The 24,351-nt window shown below is 40.1% G+C and overlaps 1 protein-coding gene across 16 annotated transcripts in view; it reads right to left on the bottom strand.

Moving 5' to 3' along the window:
- The window catches only part of LOC145657473 (NACHT, LRR and PYD domains-containing protein 12-like), a 69,008-nt gene that overhangs the window by 2,226 nt on the left and 42,431 nt on the right, over positions 1-24,351 (bottom strand). For 15 of the 16 annotated variants that reach the window (XM_081712345.1, XM_081712337.1, XM_081712367.1 and 12 more), the window contains 7 exons: positions 21,136-21,306; positions 17,458-17,628; positions 14,414-14,584; positions 11,320-11,490; positions 8,469-8,639; positions 868-1,041; positions 1-126 (listed from right to left, as the gene is read on the bottom strand). The exon at positions 1-126 is cut by the window's left edge and continues 48 nt beyond it. In XM_081712345.1, coding sequence (XP_081568471.1) covers positions 1-126; positions 868-1,041; positions 8,469-8,639; positions 11,320-11,490; positions 14,414-14,584; positions 17,458-17,628; positions 21,136-21,306 — 1,155 coding nt within the window. The remainder of the gene's footprint in view (positions 127-867; positions 1,042-8,468; positions 8,640-11,319; positions 11,491-14,413; positions 14,585-17,457; positions 17,629-21,135; positions 21,307-24,351) is intronic. The other variant, XM_081712401.1, reaches the window with a different exon arrangement.

Genomic DNA, 24,351 nt, shown 5'->3' with positions numbered 1-24,351 from the left:
AGCTTCACTCCTGACTCTCCTGGGTGGTTGTACGTCAGATCCAGTTCTTTCAGGTGGGAGGGGTTTGACCTCAGAGCTGAAGCTAGAGAAGAACAGCCTTCTTCTGTGACCAAACAGTCAGACAGTCTGCAGAAAGGAGGGAAACAGGTAGAGAGACAGAGAGTGAGATGTATTTCCAGACCAGCCTGCATGGAGCAGCTAGAGAGGCTGCTAACTGTAGTGGGAGGTTCCTCCACTCTCATCTCCAAGATGGCGTCCTCCATGGCAGATGGCTTTGTTCACTCTTCTCCAGATCGCTGCTGTCTGTGTTTATTTTAGCTCTTATTTTTATTCCTGCCCTTCAGAACTCTAGTGCACTATTAACCTACATCAGAAGAACCCTAAAGCTGGACTTACACTGTATGAGTTCAGTGGACTTATAAGACTGATACATGTCAGACTGTATGAGATGATGCCGGTAAAATCTTGGCAGAATTCTACATCTGGCTGTGATAACAGGAGTAATAACACTGTCACATTTATGGACCTGTGAATCTGGACCTGTGAACCTGAGACAGCTATTTAATGACATGTTTAATATAGAAACAGGACCAGTGACAATGCAGAGATAAAGTCTTAGAGTCCTAAGCGATGCATACTTATATATGTGTGGGGGTTTTGTTTATGCCATTAAAACAGGTATAAACTACAGTCCTGTAATCTAGGACTCTTTTCTTCAGGAAGAAGCTGATTCCTGCTCTATTAATGGAGAAATTGAACTCTAGCACAAAGATGTGGCCAAATGATTATTCCCAGTGAATTTCACTAGAAAGCTCATCTTGTTTTTTAGATACAAGAAGAATATTTATTGAATATAACAAATCTCACCTGAGTATCTCCAGTTTACAGTGTGAACTCTTCAGTCCAGCAGAGAGCTGCTCCACTCCTGAATTGTTCAGGTTGTTGTTACTAAGGTCCAGTTCCCTCAGGAGGGAGTTTGGAAGTTGCAAAGCTGATGCCAGATTTTCACAAGTGTTTTCCTCAAGATTACAGATAGCTAGACTGCAAGTAGATACAACAGACATTACAATATACCCTACAGTAGATACAACAGACAATAAAATATACCCTACAGTAGATACAACAGACAATAAAATATACCCTACAGTAGATACAACAAATATTACAATATACCCTACATTAGATACAAGACAATACAATATACCCTATAGAAGATACAACAGATATAACAATATACCCTTCAGTAGATACAACAGGCATTACAATATACCCTACAGTAGATACAACAAATATTACAATATACCCTACAGTAGATACAAGACAATACAATATACCCTACAGTAGATACAACAGATATCACAATATATCCTTCAGTAGATACAACAGACATTACAATATACTCTACAGTAGGTACATCAGATATCACAATATACTCTACAGTAGATACAACAAATATTACAATATACCTTACAGCAGATACAACATTACAGTATACCCTTCAGTAAATACAACAGACATTACAATATACCCTACAGTAGATACAACAGATATCACAATATACCCTATAGTAGATACAACAGATATCACAGCATACTTCATAGTATATAGTATAGTGGAATTGTTTTGGCATTATGGGAAATTTCTGAGAAATAGATTTCCAAAATTAGCATATTGTAAATGAGTACATGAAGTCCCCTAATGGTAGTATGACTTTAATATGGGATTATTAAACTTCCGCATTCTGTCCGGACAGCAGAGTCCCTTGCAGTGTTCAAACACAGACTGAAGACCCATCTGTTTGTGGACTATTTAAATGACCACTGATCCTGCTCCTATATTGACTAACTGAAACTCTAGTACTTATTGTAGGGTATTGTTTACTACTCTGATGTTGACTGCACCTATGTTGACTAACTCTAGTACTTATTATTTATTACTCTGATGTTGACTGCTCCCATGTTGACTAAATCTAGTACTTATTATTTATTACTCTGATGTTGACTGCTCCTATGTTGACTAACTGTAGTACTTATTGTTTATTGCACTGATTGTCTGTTATAGAGCTTATATGTATTTTGCACTTCTAGGCATTAGCACTGATCCCTGTATTTCAACAGTATTCTAGTTCATTGGTATCTTGGACTCTAACCTACTTTACTGGCTAGGATCTGTTTTATGAGGAAATGACAAAGCACTTTTCTAAGTTGCTCTGGATAAGAGCGTTTGCCAAATGGCGTAAATGTAAATATAAATGCACTCTTATGTGGTCATGGAACTGTCTTGGCTTTATGGGACATTTCTGAGAAATAGATATCCAAAATCAGCCTAAATGAAATGAGCACATGAATTCACCTAAAGGTATTATGATTTTAAAAGAGGTTTATGAAAAAATGATACAATGAAATCTGTCCAACCTTACTCTGCTGATACTCTGCAAATTCAGTCTATACAAAATTAGTGTATTATTTCGCCTAAAGGTAGTTTGACTTTAATATGGATTTATGAAGCCATTTTACAGTGAAATGTGTCCAAACTTACTCTGCTAATAGTCAAGGGCTTCTACTCACATGTGGTAGTGGAACTGTTTTTGCATTTTGTTAAAATTCAGAAAAATATGTAATAAACTTCAATATAGATTTATTAATGATCTGGTGATGGCCAAGGGCCACCATTGAATTGGCAGTGGAATATTTCAGCCCTGGAGTTCCCCTGCCCTGCACATTTGCCACATTTCACTAGTGATAACCCCTGTTTCAGCTGGCCATCAAGATCTATAATAACCTTCTGAGAAACATTATGTAGAAAAAGCTTTTCCACAATGCTTATTATGCTGTGTAAATATATTACCAATTGTGTTTAATGTAATTATGCAATTAAACTAGTTCAATCAAGTAAACTGTATTTTGTACTTATAAATGTAGTAAACGTGCATGTCCATCAAAGCGCTTAAAAATACGCAAGTCTGTTTCTTTGCTTAGGAAGAGTTAGATTGCGGTGAGCAGCGAAATACCGTAAAATCAAGCATATAGGCGCATATTTCAAAAGCGCGGATGACTTGACCGTGAATCGCTAAAGCGCGGATAGCGTGATCGCGGTTGTAACCTAGTGACCACCTGTAACCTAGTAACCACCTGTAACCTAGTGACCACCTGTAACCTAGCTACAAGGTTTAAATGTGTTTAAACTGATGTAGGGGACCTGACTGATTAATACACAGCTGTACTTCATGAACACCAGATGTTATAAATCACATCCCCGTCAAATCTCCCGTCACACCCTCACCCTCCTCCCTCCCGCTCACAACTACGTGAAGATCCAACCGCATTTCTCCTAAAGACTGTAACTTGATTGTTGCAAAGACAAGAAGTCCAATCTTGCTTATTGACGGTTTGGTCAAATTGTTGACACTGTTAGCTGGTTAGATATCTGTGCTGAACAGTAAACAACTAAACAAATCAACACAGTTAGATTTTCTTTGCTAACATTAGCTAGTTAGCTGTTAGCCATGAATGACGATCAGAGATTCAGTGAAAAACTCATACAGGCTTTGTCTGTCTTAGTCCATCTACTTTTATTTTTGTCTGTCCCTTTCTGGTATTTTCCTTTTCAGTTGGAAATCACCATAGCAGCAAATATCCTCCAATTCCAGTTTGTGAGATTTTCTGTCATTTTCATGATCCACTACAGTTCTCTTCACCTCAGTAAGTTAAAACAGCTCCTCTGACGCTATTGGCCACTGTAATGACGTCATTCAATATACTGTTGTCATGGGACCGTCCTACCACATATGTGATTGGATAAAATTAATATTACTCAAATTGAGAACCTTATCACTCATATTTCTGTTACTGCTGTACACAAGTGCTTCTTGTATATTCTTGTTATTTCTACCTTTTATTTTTTTCAAATGGTACAATTTTAAGAATTTGTGGAGTGTTTTTATTGTACCTTTTGACATTTATTACGTCAACATAGACTTCCTAAAAACACAAGGGCAACAATCACAAGGTTATTACTGTATTTCTAGACCAAACTGTTTTCTGTTGTTTTGTGTGCTCCCAGTTTTAGTTGAGAAAATATCAGGAACATTATCTTCACTACATATAATGGTGTTATACTGTTTCTGACCATTCTGGTGCCCTACACACACCCAAACACACCCTGCTGCTACCACACTACAGTTACAGTGAAACTACAAACACTCCATAACTGCAGCCTGATAAGATTTAATAGACAGACTGAACACAGGCATGCTAATAGAACACAGATTTGTACCTTCAGTTTCCAGAGTTGGATCTGTCCTAGAACAACTCCCCCAGGTCATTGTGCCAGTGTTGGGTAGTGTAGTCTATTGTGTGTCTGTGTGTATCAACATAAAATATCTTGGGTGTAGAAGATTACTGTACATTCACTGAGTGGATTTGAACTTGTTACATCTACTACTGTATTTTCTTTCTTTTATTGTGGCTTGTACTCCCCATGTTTGTAGATCTCTATCACATTTTTGTAATAATGGTTTGTGCTCAGAATAAAGTGTCTGTTGTGGTCTCTCGCCTACACTGGCACATAGCAGAGATGTATAAAGGTTGGTATCTCTCTCTAATCATCTGCAGCTGAAATAACCAGCAGCTGAAGATGGCTGCCTCCAACAATCCTTTACCATTTATCAAACACTGTAAGATAATACTGATGATTTTCTTCATAATTTGTGAACCCTAAAGACGGCCATGTTACTATAATGTTTGGGATGCAGCCTGGACACATATTAATAATAATGTAATGCATAAAATATCAGAACTGTAGCATAACCATTGTATTAGAGTGTTGCTATAAACAATGCAGTAATTAAAAGTTTTATACATTTTTTCCTTTTTTAAAAAAAAAACAGAACAGTGCCTTGACTCTCCCACTATTTGTGTTTTATATCTTTTCCCTGCAAAACACCTTCAGTATTGTTTCTGAACTTCTGAGCCCTCCAGACATGTTGTGGTTTTAAGTATTTTCTGTGGTCAGTGTTTGTTCTCGTGTATGGAGGAAGCAGAAGGACAAGGAGCACAGCAAGGGGTCCAGTGAGGAGCACATTCTATCAGTGGTGGTCACACACAGATAATAGTTCTGCCTCTCTAACGCACACAAATATATATGTCTGTCTCTCTCTCTCACATACACACACACACACCCACACACACACAAATAATAGATCTGTCTGTCTCTCTCACTGTCTCTCGTTCTCTATTTCAGACACAAACACACATAGATAATAGTTCTCTTTCTCTCTCAAACACATAGATAACAGTTCTGTCTCTCTGTCTCTCACACACAAAGTCACACACACACAATAGTTCTGTCCCACTTTGTCTCACACACACAGATAAAAGTTCTCTCTCTCCCCCCCTCTTTCACACACCCAAACACACACACACACACACACACACAAATAAGAGTTCTGTCTCTCCCTCACACACACACACATTTCAATTGAGGTGAAGCATTATAAACAGTAAATGAAACATACTTGTGTCAATCTATATAATAAATAACATTTCAAACAGTAGTCATATTGGCTCTGAACTAAACAGTGTGAGGTCTGGTTTACTGTGTATATACAGTAGTCATATTGGCCCTGAACTAAACAGTGTGAGGTCTGGTTTACTGTGTATAAACAGTAGTTATATTGGTCCTGAACTAAACAGTGTGAGGTCTGGTTTATTGTGTATAAACAGTAGTCATATTGGCCCTGAACTAAACAGTGTGAGGTCTGGTTTACTGTGTATAAACAGTAGTTATATTGGCACTGAACTAAACAGTGTGAGGTCTGGTTTACTGTGTATAAACAGTAGTTATATTGGCCCTGAACTAAACAGTGTGAGGTCTGGTTTACTGTGTATAAACAGTAGTTATATTGGCCCTGAGCTAAACAGTGTGAGATCTGGTTTACTGTGTATAAACAGTAGTCATATTGGTCCTGAACTAATCAGTGTCAGGTCTGATTTACTGGCTGGGAAATAATTTTAGCACCAAATGTCCAGTTGAGGCCTGCAGAACATATTTATTGGGGGGACAGATGGGACCAGAGGACATCTTGTGGTGACACACTAAAATGGGCTTACAGCACAGAGGAATTTCAGGGTACACAAGTTAATATAGTGGTAAAACCACTATTATAGTGTGTAATAAACTAAATACTGTTTAATTCCTTATCAGATTATGACATTCACATGAGGTCAGGCAGGGAATCATTAATTAACCCATAAGATTACAATTTGAATGAATCATCACCAGTAAATCAAGGGTGTGGGTTACATAAACACAAATATTATTACCTGAGAAAAGTTTCATTTCTGTCCAGCACTTAATATTTTATATCACTTACAAGTATCTTCCATTCTTTGATTCATCCCCTTGAAAAAGGTTGTCTTTCAAGATTCCAAAAATTCTACTTGTGGTTATATTTCTATGTGTGGTTATAATTCTCAGTGTATCTGAATTATGTGGTATCATATGATGAATTATGCGTGCAGAAATGTCTGATCTAAAGTTCTGATGTAATTACAAAACACCACAAATGCTATGCACCACATACACACCCAATATCACTACTTCACACAACTAATTTATTCACTAAAATCAACCATTTACATTAACGCACACAAAAAAACACCGAACTAAATAAGTCAGCAGACCTGTGGGGCTACAGTGAGAGTGGACACAGCTGACACTACAGCAGACCTGTGGGGCTACAGTGAGAGTGGACACAGCTGACACTACAGCAGACCTGTGGGGCTACAGTGAGAGTGCACACAGCTGAAACTACAGCAGACCTGTGGGGCTACAGTGAGAGTGGACACATCTGACACTACAGCAGACCTGTGGCGCTACAGTGAGAGTGGACACAGCTGGCTCCTCCGTCTCTGTCTGCTGTGTTCACTCTCTTCCATGTCCTCCTCCTGGACAATTTCACCATCAAGTTCTTCTGTCTTTTCTCTCTCCTGCTGTCTTCTTACTAAAGAAGGTTGCCATGGCAATAGCATTACTCTTTCTCTTCATCCTGGTTGTTTTCTGTCTCTCTATACTAACTGTAAACGAAAAAGCAGGAGTGTTTTATATTCTAGCCAGTTCCTTAGATTTAAGGAAGCTAACATTAGCCTCATTAGCTTTGTTATAGTACATCAGGCAACCAGTGTGACACACACACACACACACACACACACACACACACACACACGGACACACACACACACACACACACTTCACTCCTTCTCTCCTCCTAATCTCCTGATTACTGATTACTGTGTCTTGTGTGTCTTTCTTTCTCTCTTGTAATTAAGTCCACAGGTTCACTCGTCCAGTGCTGAACATTGTTCTTCACTACTGTGTTCAGATGTCCTGAGTTTACTGTCAGCTGTCTGCTCAGTTTCTCTCTCTGCTGACTCGACGTCTTCTACCATCACTGTTCTATTTTTGTTTGATGTCTCTGGCTTGATGAAAAAATTAGCAGCCAACATTCACTCCTAAGTCAAGCTAATATGATGTTAGCATGAGGTATCTAAGAGTAGTAACCAACAATATACTGTAACTTGGCAAGCTTAAGGTTACTAATATTAGCCAGCTACATGTTTCATAAAAACACCCATGGAGAGAGATCACAGGTTTATCTTAAGGAATAACCAATATACCTTTCAGGTCTATTGAATGAATATGAACTTGTTTCGTTCTTTCCTCCAGCACGGCTGTCATTTCAGCTCACCTTAACATATGTTGAACACATGGTGTAAATCATGATGAGAACGGAATCTACCACCCAAAAACGCAAGGAAATCACGTGTTTGTAAAAGTGTCCTGTAATGTGTCCAGAACCTCAAAGGTTCAGCTTTAAATGGTTTCATTAAGACTTTAAGGGCTTTTATTTACAGAGAGATTAGAATGACTGATGTTTACAGTGTTTCCATACATAAACTAGATAAAATCACTCACTGAAAATCTTACATTAGAACACTTCATTTTACAACACTGTTGTTGGAGTTTCTGAATATATTCATCCTGTAAGACATTTTGCAAAATTTCTGCGCTCAGGTGAACAAAAATGCAGCTTGTGGACAAAATGCCAAAGCACCTAGTTGAAGCAGCATTGTAATAAATACTCCTGTACACGTGGACAAGGACTCATCTGTGTCTTTTCTTTACAATGTTATATTTCTCTTCTAGACTTGAAAATCTGCTCATACATCACAAATATAACTCTTTGTCTCCACAGTGTGGTCATTTAATGAAATGCAGTGAGGTTTCAACAGAAAACTATATTTAGAAATATTTAAAGAAGAGAACTTTATAATATAATATAAAAGTGTAAAGTTCCTTGCATTGCCTTGCCTGGCAATGTTTGTTTAATACTGTACTATAAGGGAGTTGACACTGACCTTTTTAAAATGTCTCTTTATTTACATTCAAAAATAGTCACAGAAACTCACCTAAGAATCTCCAGTTTACAGTGTGAACTCTTCAGTCCAGCACAGAGCTGCTTCACTCCTGAATTCTGCAGGTCATTATTATTCATCTCCAGCTCTCTCAGTGAGTTTTCTGTTTGTAGAACTGATGTGAGAGATTTGCAAGACCCTTCAGTGAGACCACAGCCAGATAGTCTGTAAAAAAAAGTAAATACAGTAAATAATGTAGTTCAGTCAGAGGATGATGAATTAAAAGATCTGAACTGCTAATAAAAATGTAAAGACGAGCCTATAAGTTCTGGAACACACTGATACATTTTTAGCCTTTTAATTTTACAAACACAGCAACATTTCAACATTACCGTGTCTTCATCATAGACAAAATGGACAAAGACATGCCAAATAGCATACATTAGCAACCTAAGATAGGTGATCAAATAATGTCTGGTTGGCTGATAAGTCAGTGAATGGCATTTACCAGAATCAGAGTCCAAATATCAAAATATCCCACCCCTACCACCATAACAGGAAACAGAACAACATAGATCTCATTCAATGTTTCACAAATACAAACACACTAATATACAAACAGAAAATATTGTTGGAAGACAAGCAGAGTAGTGATTATGGAGGAATAAACACTGCAGTAGTGATTATGGTGGGATGAACACTGCAGTAGTGATTATGGAGGAATGAACACTGCAGTATTGATTGGACAGAATGCAGAGATCTGAATCTTTTACTAGTGTTTACATTCCTGTGCTCACACTATGAGTCACTGATCATGAAACACTCTCCTCTGCCTTTGCTTTTCCCAGTGAGGTCCTGAGTTCTGTCTGTGTGGTGCACCGAGAATCCCAGAGGCTAAATAGCTGAGTCAGGGACCCCATCAGTCAGTCGGGTGTGTGTGAGGCAGACCCCATCAGTACAGCAGACCTGTGGGGCTACAGTGAGAGTGGACACATCTGACACTACAGCAGACCTGTGGGGCTACAGTGAGAGTGGACACATCTGACACTACAGCAGACCTGTGGGGCTACAGTGAGAGTGGACACAGCTGACACTACAGCAGACCTGTGGCGCTACAGTGAGAGTGGACACAGCTGACACTACAGCAGACCTGTGGGGCTACAGTGAGAGTGGACACAGCTGACACTAGAGCAGACCTATGGGGCTAAAGTAAGAGTGGACACAGCTGAGACTACAGCAGACCTGTGGGGCTACAGTGAGAGTGGACACAGCTGACACTACAGCAGACCTGTGGGGCTACAGTGAGAGTGGACACAGTTGGCTCCTCTGTCTCTGTCTGCTGAGATCACTCTCTTCCATGTCCTCCTCCTGGACACTTTCACCATCAAGTTCTTCTGTCTTTTCTCTCTCCTGCTGTCTTCTTACTAAAGAAGGTTGCCATGGCAATAGCATTACCCTTTCTCTTCATCCTGGTTGTTTTCTGTCTCTCTCTACTAACTGTAAACGAACAAGCAGGAGTATTTTATATTCAAGCCAGTTCCTTAGATTTAAGGAAGCTAACATTAGCCTCATTAGCTTTGTTATAGTACATCAGGCAACCAGTGTGACACACACACACACACACACACACACACACACACACACACACACACACACACACACACACACACACACACACACACACTTCACTCCTTCTCTCCTCCTAATCTCCTGATTACTGATTACTGTGTCTTGTGTGTCTTTCTTTCTCTCTTGTAATTAAGTCCACAGGTTCACTCGTCCAGTGCTGAACATTGTTCCTCACTACTGTGTTCAGGTATCCTGAGTTTACTGTCAGCTGTCTGCTCAGTTTCTCTCTCTGCTGACTCGACGTCTTCTACCATCACTGTTCTATTTTTGTTTGATGTCTCTAGCTTGATGAAAAAATTAGCAGCCAACATTCACTCCTAAGTCAAGCTAATATGACGTTAGCGTGAGGTATCTAGGTGTAGTAACCAACAATATACTGTAACTTGGCAAGCTTAAGGTTACTAATATTAGCCAGCTACATGCTTCATAAAAACACCTGTGGAGAGAGATAACAGGTTTATTTTAAGGAATAACCAATAAACTTTTCAGTTCTATTGAATGAATATTAACTTGTTTCGTTCTTTCCTCCAACACAGCTGTCATTTCAGCTCACCTTAACATATGTTGAACACATGGTGTAAATCATAATGAGAACGGAATCTCCCACCCAAAAATGCAAGGAAATCATGTGTGTTTGTAAAAGTGTCCTGTAATGTGTCCAGAACCTCAATGGTTCAGCTTTAAATGGTTTCATTAAGACTTTAAGGGCTTTTATTTACAGAGAGATTAGAATGACTGATGTTTACAGTGTTTCCATACATAAACTAGATAAAATCACTCATTGAAAATCTTACATTAGAACACTTCATTTTACAACATTGTTGTTGGAGTTTCTGAATATATTCATCCTGTAAGACATTTTGCAAAATTTCTGCACTCAGGTGAACAAAAATGCAGCTTGTGGACAAAATGCCAAAGCACCTAGTTGAAGCAGCATTGTCATAAATACACCTGTACACGTGGACAAGGACTCATCTGTGTCTTTTCTTTGCAATGTTATATTTCTCTTCTAGACTTGAAAATCTGCTCATGCATCACAAATGTAACTCTTTGTCTCCACAGTGTGGTCATTTAATGAAATGCAGTGAGGTTTCAACAGAAAACTATATTTAGAAATAGTTAAAGAAGAGAACTTTATAATATAATATAAAAGTGTAAAGTTCCTTGCATTGCCTTGCCTGGCAATGTTTGTTTAATACTGTAGTATAAGGGAATTGACACTGACCTTTTTAAAATGGCTCTTTATTTACATTCAAAAATAGTCACAGAAACTCACCTGAGAATCTCCAGTTTACAGTTTGAACTCTTCAGTCCAGAACAGAGCTGCTCCACTCCTGAATTCTGCAGGTCATTATTATTTATCTTCAGCTCTCTCAGTGAGTTTTCTGTTTGTAGAACTGATGTGAGAGATTTGCAAGACTCTTCATTGAGACCACAGCCAGATAGTCTGTAAAAGAGTAAACACAGTAAATAATGTAGTTCAGTCAGAGGATGATGAATTAAAAGATCTGAACTGCTAATAAAAATGTAAAGAAGAGCTTATAAGGTCTGGAACACACTGATACATTTTTAGCCTTTTAATTTTACAAACACAGCAACATTTCAACATTACCGTGTCTTCATCATAGATAAAATGGACAAAGACATGATAAATAACATTCATCAGCAACCTAAGACAGGTGACCAAATAATGGATGGTTGGCTGATAATTCAGTGAATGGCAGTTACCATAATCAGAGTCCAAATATCAAAATATCCCACCCCTAACAACATAACAGGAAACAGAACAACACAGATCTCATTCATTGTTTCACAAATACAAACACACTAATATACAAACAGAAAATATTGTTGGAAGACAAGCAGAGTAGTGATTATGGAGGAATAAACACTGCAGTAGTGATTATGGAGAAATGAAAACTGCAGTATTGATTGGACAGAATGCAGAGAGCAGAATCTTTTACTAGTGTTTACATTCCTGTGGTCACATTATGAGTCAGTGATCATGAAACATTCTCCTCTGCCTTTGCTTTTCCAAGAGAGGTCCTGAGTTCTGTCTTTGTGGTGCACCGAGAATCCCAGAGGCTCAATAGCTGAGTCAGGGACACCATCATTCAGTCAGGTGTGTGTGAGGCAGACCCCATCATTCAGTCAGGTGTGTGTGAGGCAGACACCATCAGTCAGTCAGGTGTGTGTGTGAGGCAGACCCCATCAGTCAGGTGTGTGTGAGACAGACCCCATCAGTCATTCAGGTGTGTGTGAGGTAGACCCAGTCAGTCAGTCAGGTGTGTGTGAGGCAGACCCCATCAGTCAGTCAGGTGTGTGTGACTCAAACCTTATCAGTCATTCAGGTGTGTGTGAGGTAGACCCAGTCAGTCAGTCAGTCAGGTGTGTGTGAGGCAGACCCCATCAGTCAGTCAGGTGTGTGTGACTCAGACCCTATCAGTCATTCAGTCATCAGTACAGCAGACCTGTGGGGCTACAGTGAGAGTGGACACAACTGACACTACAGCAGACCTGTGGCACTACAGTGAGAGTGGACACAGCTGAAACTACAGCAGACCTGTGGTGCTACAGTGAGAGTGGACACAGCTGACACTACAGCAGACCTGTGGTGCTTCAGTGAGAGTGGACACAGCTGACACTACATCAGACCTTTGGGGCTACAGTGAAAGTGGACACAGCGGACACTACAGCAGAGCTGTGGGGCTACAGTGAGAGTGGACACAGCTGACACTACAGCAGAGCTGTGGGGCTACAGTGAGAGTGGTCACAGCTGGCTCCTCTGTCTCTGTCTGCTGTGTTCACTCTCTTCCATGTCCTCCTCCTGGACACTTTCACCATCAAGCTCTTCTGTCTTTTCTCTCTCCTGCTGTCTTCTTACTAAAGAAGGTTGCCATGGCAATAGCATTAGCCTTTATCTTCATCCTGGTTGTTTTCTGTCTCTCTATACTAACTGTAAACGAACAAGCAGGAGTGTTTTATATTCTAGCCAGTTCCTTAGATTTAAGGAAGCTAACATTAGCCTCATTAGCTTTGTTATAGTACATCAGGCAACCAGTGTGACACACACACACACACACACACACACACACACACACACACACACACACGGACACACACACACACACACACACACACACACACACTTCACTCCTTCTCTCCTCCTAATCTCCTGATTACTGATTACTGTGTCTTGTGTGTCTTTCTTTCTCTCTTGTAATTAAGTCCACAGGTTCACTCGTCCAGTGCTGAACATTGTTCTTCACTACTGTGTTCAGATGTCCTGAGTTTACTGTCAGCTGTCTGCTCAGTTTCTCTCTCTGCTGACTCGACGTCTTCTACCATCACTGTTCTATTTTTGTTTGATGTCTCTGGCTTGATGAAAAAATTAGCAGCCAACATTCACTCCTAAGTCAAGCTAATATGATGTTAGCGTGAGGTATCTAGGTGTAGTAACCAACAATATACTGTAACTTGGCAAGCTTAAGGTTACTAATATTAGCCAGCTACATGCTTCATAAAAACACCTGTGGAGAGAGATAACAGGTTTATTTTAAGGAATAACCAATAAACTTTTCAGTTCTATTGAATGAATATTAACTTGTTTCGATCTTTCCTCCAGCACGGCTGTCATTTCAGCTCACCTCAACATGTGTTGAACACACAGTGTAAATCATAATGAGAATGGGGTCTCCCACCCAAAAACACATGGGAATCATGTGTGATTGTAAAAGTGTCCTGTAATGTACCAAGAGCCTCAATGGTTCAGCTTTAAATGTTTTTCTTAAGACTTTAAGGGCTTTTATTTGCAGAGAGATTAGAATGACTGATGTTTACAGTGTTTCCATACATAAACTAGATAAAATCACTCAGTGAAAATCTTACATTAGAACACTTCATTTTACAACACTGTTGTTTGAGTTTCTGAATATATTCATCCTGTAAGACATTTTGCTAAATTTCTGCTCTCAGGTGACCAAAAATGCAGCTTGTGGACACAATGCCAAAGTGCCTAGTTGAAGCAGCATTGTAATAAACACACCTGTACATGTGGACAAGGACTCATCTGTGTCTCCTCTTTACAATGTTATATTTCTCTTCTAGACTTGAAAATCTGCTCATGCATCACAAATGTAACTCTTTGTCTCCACAGTGTGGTCATTTAATGAAATGCAGTGAGGTTTCAACAGAAAACTATATTTAGAAATATTTAAAGAAGAGAACTTTATAATATAATATAAAAGTGTAAAGTTCCTTGCATTGCCTTGCCTGGCAATGTTTGTTTAATACTGTAGTATAAGGGAATTGACACTGACCTTTTTAAAATGGCTCTTTATTTACATTCAAAAATAGTCACAAAAACTCACCTGAGAATCTCCAGTTTACAGTTTGAACTCTTCAGTCCAGCACAGAGCTGCTCCACTCCTGAATTCTGCAGGTCATTATTATTTATCTTCAGCTCTCTCAGTGAGTTTTCTGTTTGTAGAACTGATGTGAGAGATTTGCAAGACTCTTCATTGAGACCACAGCCAGATAGTCTGTAAAAGAGTAAACACAGTAAATAATGTAGTTCAGTCAGAGGATGATGAATTAAAAGATCTGAACTGCTAATAAAAATGTAAAGAAGAGCTTATAAGGTCTGGAACACACTGATACATTTTTAGCCTTTTAATTTTACAAACACAGCAACATTTCAACATTACCGTGTCTTCATCATAGACAAAATGGACAAAGAGATGACAAATAACATTCATTAGCAACCTAAGACAGGTGACCAAATAATGGATGGTTGGCTGATAATTCAGTGAACGGCAGTTACCATAATCAGAGTCCAAATATCAAAATATCCCACCCCTAACAACATAACAGGAAACAGAACAACACAGATCTCATTCAATGTTTCACAAATACAAACACACTAATATACAAACAGAAAATATTGTTGGAAGACAAGCAGAGTAGTGATTATGGAGGAATAAACACTGCAGTAGTGATTATGGAGAAATGAAAACTGCAGTATTGATTGGACAGAATGCAGAGAGCAGAATCTTTTACTAGTGTTTACATTCCTGTGGTCACACTATGAGTCACTGATCATGAAACATTCTCCTCTGCCTTTGCTTTTCCCAGTGAGGTCCTGAGTTCTGTCTTTGTGGTGCACCGAGAATCCCAGAGGCTCAATAGCTGAGTCAGGGACCCCATCATTCAGTCAGGTGTGTGTGAGGCAGACCCCATCAGTCAGTCAGGTGTGTGTGTGAGGCAGACCCCATCAGTCAGGTGTGTGTGAGGCAGACCCCATCAGTCATTCAGGTGTGTGTGAGGTAGACCCAGTCAGTCAGTCAGGTGTGTGTGAGGCAGACCCCATCAGTCAGTCAGGTGTGTGTGACTCAGACACTATGAGTCATTCAGTCATCAGTACAGCAGACCTGTGGGGCTACAGTGAGAGTGGACACAGCTGACACTACAGCAGATCTGTGGGGCTACAGTGAGAGTGGACACAGCTGACACTACAGCAGACCTGTGGGTCTACAGCAGACCTGTGGGGCTACAGTGAGAGTGGACACAGCTGATACTACAGCAGACCTGTGGGGCTACAGTGAGAGTGGACACAGCTGACACTACAGCAGAGCTGTGGGGCTACAGTGAGAGTGGACACAGCTGACACTACAGCAGAGCTGTGGGGCTACAGTGAGAGTGGACACAGCTGACACTACAGCAGACCTGTGGGGCTACAGTGAGAGTGGACACAGCCGACACTACAGCAGATCTGTGGGGCTACAGTGAGAGTGGACACAGCTGGCTCCTCTGTCTCTGTCTGCTGTGTCCACTCTCTTCCATGTCCTCCTCCTGGACACTTTCACCATCAAGTTCTTCTGTCTTTTCTCTCTCCTGCTGTCTTCTTACTAAAGAAGGTTGCCATGGCAATAGCATTAGCCTTTCTCTTCATCCTGGTTGTTTTCTGTCTCTCTATACTAACTGTAAACAAACAAACAAACAGGAGTATTTTATATTCTAGCCAGTTACTTAGATTCAAGGAAGCTAACATTAGCCTCATTAGCTTTGTTATAGTACATCAGGCAACCAGTGTGACACACACACACACACACACACACACACACACATACACACACACACACACACACACACACACACACACACACACACACACACACACACACACACACACACACAATTCACTCCTTCTCTCCTCCTAATCTCCTGATTACTGATTACTGTGTCTTGTGTGTCTTTCTTTCTCTTGTAATTAAGTCCACAGGTTCACTCGTCCAGTGCTGAACATTGTTCCTCACTACTGTGTTCAGATCTCCTGAGTTTACTGTCAGCTGTCTGCTCAGTTTCTCTCTCTGCTGACTCGACGTCTTCTACCATCACTGTTCTATTTTTGTTTGATGTCTCTAGCTTGATGAAAAAATTAGCAGCCAACATTCACTCCTAAGTCAAGCTAATATGACGTTAGCGTGAGGTATCTAGGTGTAGTAACCAACAATATACTGTAACTTGGCAAGCTTAAGGTTACTAATATTAGCCAGCTACATGCTTCATAAAAACACCTGTGGAGAGAGATAACAGGTTTATTTTAAGGAATAACCAATAAACTTTTCAGTTCTTTTGAATGAATATTAACTTGTTTCGTTCTTTCCTCCAGCACGGCTGTCATTTCAGCTCACCTCAACATGTGTTGAACACACAGTGTAAATCATAATGAGAACGGGGTCTCCCACCCAAAAACACATGGGAATCATGTGTGATTGTAAAAGTGTCCTGTAATGTACCAAGAGCCTCAATGGTTCAGCTTTAAATGTTTTCATTAAGACTTTAAGGGCTTTAATTTGCAGAGAGATTAGAATGACTGATGTTTACAGTGTTTCCATACATAAACTAGATAAAATCACTCATTGAAAATCTTACATTAGAACACTTCATTTTACAACAGTGTTGTTGGAGTTTCTGAATATATTCATCCTGTAAGACATTTTGAAAAATGTCTGCTCTCAGGGGAACAAAAATGTAGCTTGTGGACAAAATGCCAAAGCGCTTAGTTGCAGCAGCATTGTAATAAATACACCTGTACACGTGGACAAGGACTCATCTGTGTCTCCTCTTTACAATGTTATATTTGTCTTATAGGCTTGAAAATCTGCTCATGCATCACAAATGTAACTCTTTGTCTCCACAGTGTGGTCATTTAATGAAATGCAGTGAGGTTTCAACAGAAAACTATATTTAGAAATATTTAAAGAAGAGAACCTTATAATATAATATAAAAGTGTAAATTTCCTTGCATTGCCTTGCCTGGCAATGTTTGTTTAATACTGTAGTATAAGGGAGTTGACACTGACCTTTTTAAAATGGCTCTTTATTTACATTAAAAATAGTCACAGAAACTCACCTGAGAATCTCCAGTTTACAGTGTGAACTCTTCAGTCCAGCACAGAGCTGCTTCACTCCTGAATTCTGCAGGTCATTATTATTCATCTCCAGCTCTCTCAGTGAGTTTTCTGTTTGTAGAACTGATGTGAGAAATTTGCAAGTCCCTTCAGTGAGACCACAGCCAGATAGTCTGTAAAAGAGTAAATACAATAAATAATGTAGTTCAGTCAGAGGATGATGAATTAAAAGATCTGAACTGCTAATAAAAATGTAAAGAAGCGCTTAGAAGGTCTGGAACACACTGATACATTTTTAGACTTTTAATTTGACAAACACAGCAACATTTCAGCATTACTGTGTCTTCATCAAAGACAAAATGGACAAAGACATGACAAATAACATTTATTAGCAACCTAAGACAGGTGAACAAATAATGGATGGTTGGCTCATAAGTCAGTGAATGGCAGTTACCATAATCAGAGACCAAATATTAAAATATCCCACCCCTAACACCATAACAGGAAACAGAACAACATAGATCTCTTTCAATGTTTCACAAATACAAATACACTAATATACAAACAGAAAATATTGTTGGAAGACAAGCAGTGTAGTGATTATGGAGCAATAAACACTGCAGTAGTGATTATGGAGGAATGAACTCTTCAGTATTGATTGGACAGAATGCAGAGAGCAGAATCTTTTACTATTGTTTACATTCCTGTGGTCACACTATGAGTCACTGATCATGAAACATTCTCCTCTGCCATTGATTTTCCCAATGAGGTCCTGAGTTCTGTCTTTGTGGTGCACCGAGAATCCCAGAGGCTCAATAGCTGAGTCAGGGACCCCATAATTCAGTCAGGTGTGTGTGAGGCAGACCCCATCAGTTAGTCAGGTGTGTGTGACTCAGACCCCATCAGTACAGCAGACCTGTGGGGCTACAGTGAGAGTGGACACAGCTGACACTACAGCAGACCTGTGGGGCTACAGTGAGAGGGGACACAGCTGACACTACAGCAGACCTGTGGGGCTACAGTGAGAGTGGACACAGCTGACACAACAGCAGACCTGTGGGGCAAAAGTGAGAGTGGACACAGCTGACACTACAGCAGACCTGTGGGGCTACAGTGAGAGTGGACACAGCTGACACTACAGCAGACCTGTGGGTCTACAGCAGACCTGTGGGGCTACATTGAGAGTGGACACAGCTGATACTACAGCAGACCTGTGGGGCTACAGTGAGAGTGGACACAGCTGACACTACAGCAGACCTGTGGGGCTACAGTCAGAGTGGACACAGCTGACACTACAGCAGACCTGTGGGGCTACAGTGAGAGTGGACACAGCTGACACTACAGCAGATCTGTGGGGCTACAGTGAGAGTGGACACAGCTGACACTACAGCAGACCTGTGGGGCTACAGTGAGAGTGGACACAGCTGACACTACAGCAGACCTGTGGGTCTACAGCAGACCTGTGGGGCTACAGTGGGAGTGGACACAGCTGACACTACAGCAGACCTGTGGGGCTACAGTGAGAGTGGACACAGCTGACACTACAGCAGAGCTGTGGGGCTACAGTGAGAGTGGACACAGCTGACACTACAGCAGAGCTGTGGGGCTACAGTGAGAGTGGACACAGCTGACACTACAGCAGACCTGTGGGGCTACAGTGAGAGTGGACACAGCTGACACAACAGCAGACATGTGGGGCAACAGTGAGAGTGGACACAGCTGACACTACAGCAGACCTGTGGGGCTACAGTGAGAGTGGACACAGCTGACACTACAGCAGACCTGTGGGTCTACAGCAGACCTGTGGGGCTACAGTGAGAGTGGACACAGCTGATACTACAGCAGACCTGTGGGGCTACAATGAGAGTGGACACAGCTGACACTACAGCAGACCTGTGGGGCTACAGTGAGAGTGGAAACAGCTGACACTACAGCAGATCTGTGGGGCTACAGTGAGAGTGGACACAGCTGACACTACAGCAGACCTGTGGTGCTACAGTGAGAGTGGACACAGCTGACACTACAGCAGACCTGTGGTTCTACAGCAGACCTGTGGGGCTACAGTGGGAGTGGACACAGCTGACACTACAGCAGACCTGTGGGGCTACAGTGAGAGTGGACACAGCTGACACTACATCAGAGCTGTGGGGCTACAGTGAGAGTGGACACAGCTGACTACAGCAGAGCTGTGGGTCTACAGTGAGAGTGGACACAGCTGACACTACAGCAGAGCTGTGGGGCTACAGTGAGAGTGGACACAGCTGGCTCCTCTGTCTCTGTCTGCTGTGTCCACGCTCTTCCATGTCCTCCTCCTGGACACTTTCACCATCAAGTTCTTCTGTCTTTTCTCTCTCCTGCTGTCTTCTTACTAAAGAAGGTTGCCATGGCAATAGCATTACTCTTTCTCTTCATCCTGGTTGTTTTCTGTCTCTCTATACTAACTGTAAACGAACAAGCAGGAGTATTTTATATTCTAGCCAGTTCCTTAGATTTAAGGAAGCTAACATTAGCCTCATTAGCCTTGTTACAGTACATCAGGCACCCAGTGTGACACACACACACACACACACACACACACACACACACACACACACACACACACACACGCACACACACACACACACACACACACACACACACACACACACACACACACACACACACACACACACTTCACTCCTTCTCTCCTCCTAATCTCCTCATTACTGATTACTGTGTCTTGTTTGTATTTCTTTCTCTCTTGTAATTAAGTTCACAGGTTCATTCGTCCAGTGCTGAACATTGTTCCTCACTACTGTGTTCAGATGTCCTGAGTTTACTGTCAGCTGTCTGCTCAGTTTCTCTCTCTGCTGACTCCACGTCTTCTACCATCACTGTTCTATTTTTGTTTGATGTCTCTGGTTTGATGAAAAAATTAGCAGCCAACATTCACTCCTAAGTCAAGCTAATATGACGTTAGCGTGAGGTATCTAGGTGTACTAACCAACAATATACTGTAACTTGGCAAGCTTAAGGTTACTAATATTAGCCAGTTACATGTTTCATAAAAACACCCATGGAGAGAGATCACAGGTTTATCTTAAGGAATAAACAATAAACTTTTCAGGTCTATTGAATGAATATTAACTTGTTGCGTTCTTTCCTCCAGCACGGCTGTCAGTTCAGCTCACCTCAACATGTGTTGAACACACAGTGTAAATCATAATGAGAACAGGGTTTCCCACCCAAAAACACAAGGGAATCATGTGTGATTGTAAAAGACATTTTGCAAAATTTCTGCGCTCAGGTGAACAAAAATGCAGCTTGTGGACAAAATGCCAAAGCGCCTAGTTGAAGCAGCATTGTAATAAATACACCTGTACACGTGGACAAGGACTCATCTGTGTCTTTTCTTTACAATGTTATATTTCTCTTCTAGACTTGAAAATCTGCTCATGCATCACAAATGTAACTCTTTGTCTCCACAGTGTGGTCATTTAATGAAATGCAGTGAGGTTTCAACAGAAAACTATATTTAGAATTATTTAAAGAAGAGAACTTTATAATATACTATAAAAGTGTAAAGTTCCTTGCATTGCCTTGCCTGGCAATGTTTGTTTAATACTGTAGTATAAGGGATTTGCACTGACCTTTTTAAAATGGCTCTTTATTTACATTCAAAAATAGTCACAGAAACTCACCTGAGAATCTCCAGTTTACCGTGTGAACTCTTCAGTCCAGCACAGAGCTGCTCCACTCCTGAAATCTGCAGGTCATTTTTATTCATCTCCAGCTCTCTCAGTGAGTTTTCTGTTTGTAGAACTGATGTGAGAGATTTGCAAGACCCTTCAGTGAGACCACAGCCAGATAGTCTGTAAATGAGTAAACACAGTAAATAATGTAGTTCAGTCAGAGGATGATGAATTAAAAGATCTGAACTGCTAATAAAAATGTAAAGAAGAGTTTGAAAGGTCTGGAACACACTGATACATTTTCAGTCTTTTAATTTTACAAACACAGCAACATTTAACACTACTGTGTCTTCATCAAAGACAAAATGGACAAAGACATGACAAATAACATTTATTAGCAACCTAAGACAGGTGATCAAATAATGGATGGTTGGTTCATAAGTCAGTGAAAGGCAGTTACCATAATCAGAGTCCAAATATCAAAATATCCCACCCCTAACACCATAACAGGAAACAGAACAACATAGATCTCATTTAATGTTTCACAAATACAAACACACTAATATACAAACCAAAAATATTGTCGGCAGACACGCAGAGTAGTGATTATGTTGGAATGAACACAGCAGTAGTGATTTTAGAGGAATAATCACAGTAGTATTTATTATGGAGAAATAAACACTGCAGGAGTGATTATGTAGAAATAAACACTGCAGTTGTGACTATGGAATAATGAACACTGCAGTTTTGATTATGGAGGAATGAACATTGCAGTAGTGAATATTAGTGTATGAACACTGCAGTAGTAATGATGGTGGGATGAACACTGCAGTAGTGATCATCGAGGAATGAACATTGCAGTATTGAATATTAGTGTATGAACACTGCAGTACTAATGATGGTGGGATGAACACTGCAGTACTAATGATGGTGGGATGAACACTGCAGTAGTGATTATGGAGGAATGGACAGAATGCAGAGAGCAGAATCTTTTACTAGTGTTTACATTCCTGTGCTCACACTAGGAGTCATTGATCATGAAACATTCTCCTCTGCCTTTGCTTTTCCCAGTGAGGTCCTGAGTTCTGTCTGCGTCGTGCACCGAGAATCCTGGAGGCTTAATAGTTGAGTCAGGGACCCCATCAGTCAGTCAGGAGTGTGAGGCAGACCCCATCAGTCAGTCAGTCAGTCAGTCAGTCAGTCAGTCAGTCAGGCTGCTCTATCTCTTCCTCGATCTCTTTCACACACACACACACACACACACACACACACACACACACACACACACACACACACACACAATACTTTGGTCTCTCTCTCTTTCTGTCTCTCTCTCTCTCGTACACACACACACAAATAATAGATCTGTCTGTCAGTCTCACTCACTCTCTCTCTCTCTTACTCACACACACACACACACACACACACACACACACACACACACACACACACACACACACACACACACACACAATACGTCTGTCTCTCTCTCTCACACACACAAAATAGATCTGTCTGAATCTCTCTCTCTCTCTTTCTCTCTGATGCACACACACACACCTAATAGTTCTGTCTCTCTCTCTCTCTCTCTCTCTCTCTCTCTCACTCACACACAAATAATAGATCTGTCTGTCAGTCTCTCACTCTCTCTCTCTCACTCACACACACACACACACACACACACACACACACACACACAATACTTCTGTCTTTCTCTCTCTCACACACACAAAATAGATCTGTCTGAATCTCTGAATCTGAACAAAACCACCATCACCAGTCTCCTGTTATATACAGAATACAGTGAACAAAACCACCATCACCAGTCTCCTGTTATATACAGAATACAGTGAACAAAACCATCATCACCATCACCATGCTCAACCTCATATGCAACAGACTGCTGAGCTAAGATCACAATTCATTAATCAAGTAATAAATAAATAGATAAATGAATTAATAAATAAAAAGACAAATAAATAAACATCACTGTATATAGGTTAGTCATTACACCATCTTAATATGTATGTTTATATACATGAATTGTACATATTTCTACATATAATATCAACATAATCCTTCACTTTTACAGGTTTATTTCACTTTGAATCTGTTTGTATTTGTGTTTTTCCTTTCATACTTCATTTAAATAATGAAACCATTATCTGTCTCTCTATGGAACATTCAAGGCATAAAATCATCCCTGTTTGGGTACAAAAGTATAAACACTGAATTCACAAATAACACAAAGATAAAGACATTATAAATCTCCATGAAACCTGATGTAAATCTGATGTAAATCTGATTCGGTGACTCACTGTCCTTTAAACTACAAGGAAATCCTCCTCATTGCTGTTACACTCCCTGACATTAAAAGAGAGGGAGATTGAGATGGAATCACTATCTGGTAGAAATCAGAACTGTCAAAAATCATAATTCCTCTGAAATTAGAAAAATCACTGAAATACAAATTATATCACTTCAAAAACAAAACTACATCACCCACTGGAAAACACAAACCCAAGTACAAAGTAAAATTCAGTATTAACTGGCTATGAAACAGAACATTGTAGCAGACAACCTGCTCAAAGTGACTGATATTAAACACAGAACCACGTTGAGAAAGTCCAGACTCAGTTAACACAGCCTGGCGGTCCAGACCAGCCAATATAAAACATCAGTGCAACAAAGACACTCTAGAGACAGAGCTACACTTTCTCAATGAATGTGAAACATTCAACCAAATACATCAAATATACTTAAAAAAAATTTGAGATGGTCCACCCCAACTTTAAGTATCTATGGAACACTGACAAAAAGGTCAGTGTGTTAGGAAGGATGAAGTGTTCTGCACTTTCTCACTGAATGTGAAACTAATATATATATATATATATATATATATGTATATATATATATATATATATATATATATATATATATATATATATATATATATATATATATATATATATATGCACACTGGACTATACACTATTAGGCTGTAGGTATCTCATTAGCTAGCAGTACTATTAACAACATCCTCCTTATTCTGTATCAAACGGATTCAAATATATATGAAGGAATCAACATTAGCCACTGTGGCTAATCCCTGATTACTATGTTATTATCCACATAATCTTCCAGAAGGTTTAATTGAAGTGACTAATGGCTAAAGATTCACCATTTACTCATAAGACTTTTATCTAAACATTTATTTAGCTAAAC

The sequence above is a fragment of the Electrophorus electricus genome, chromosome 1 (assembly GCF_041902795.1).
Source record: "Electrophorus electricus isolate QZ-2024a chromosome 1, ASM4190279v1, whole genome shotgun sequence".
Taxonomy (NCBI): Eukaryota; Metazoa; Chordata; class Actinopteri; order Gymnotiformes; family Gymnotidae; genus Electrophorus; species Electrophorus electricus.
Note: the sequence above shows the minus strand (reverse complement) of the source record. Positions and strands in the feature narration are given on the sequence as shown.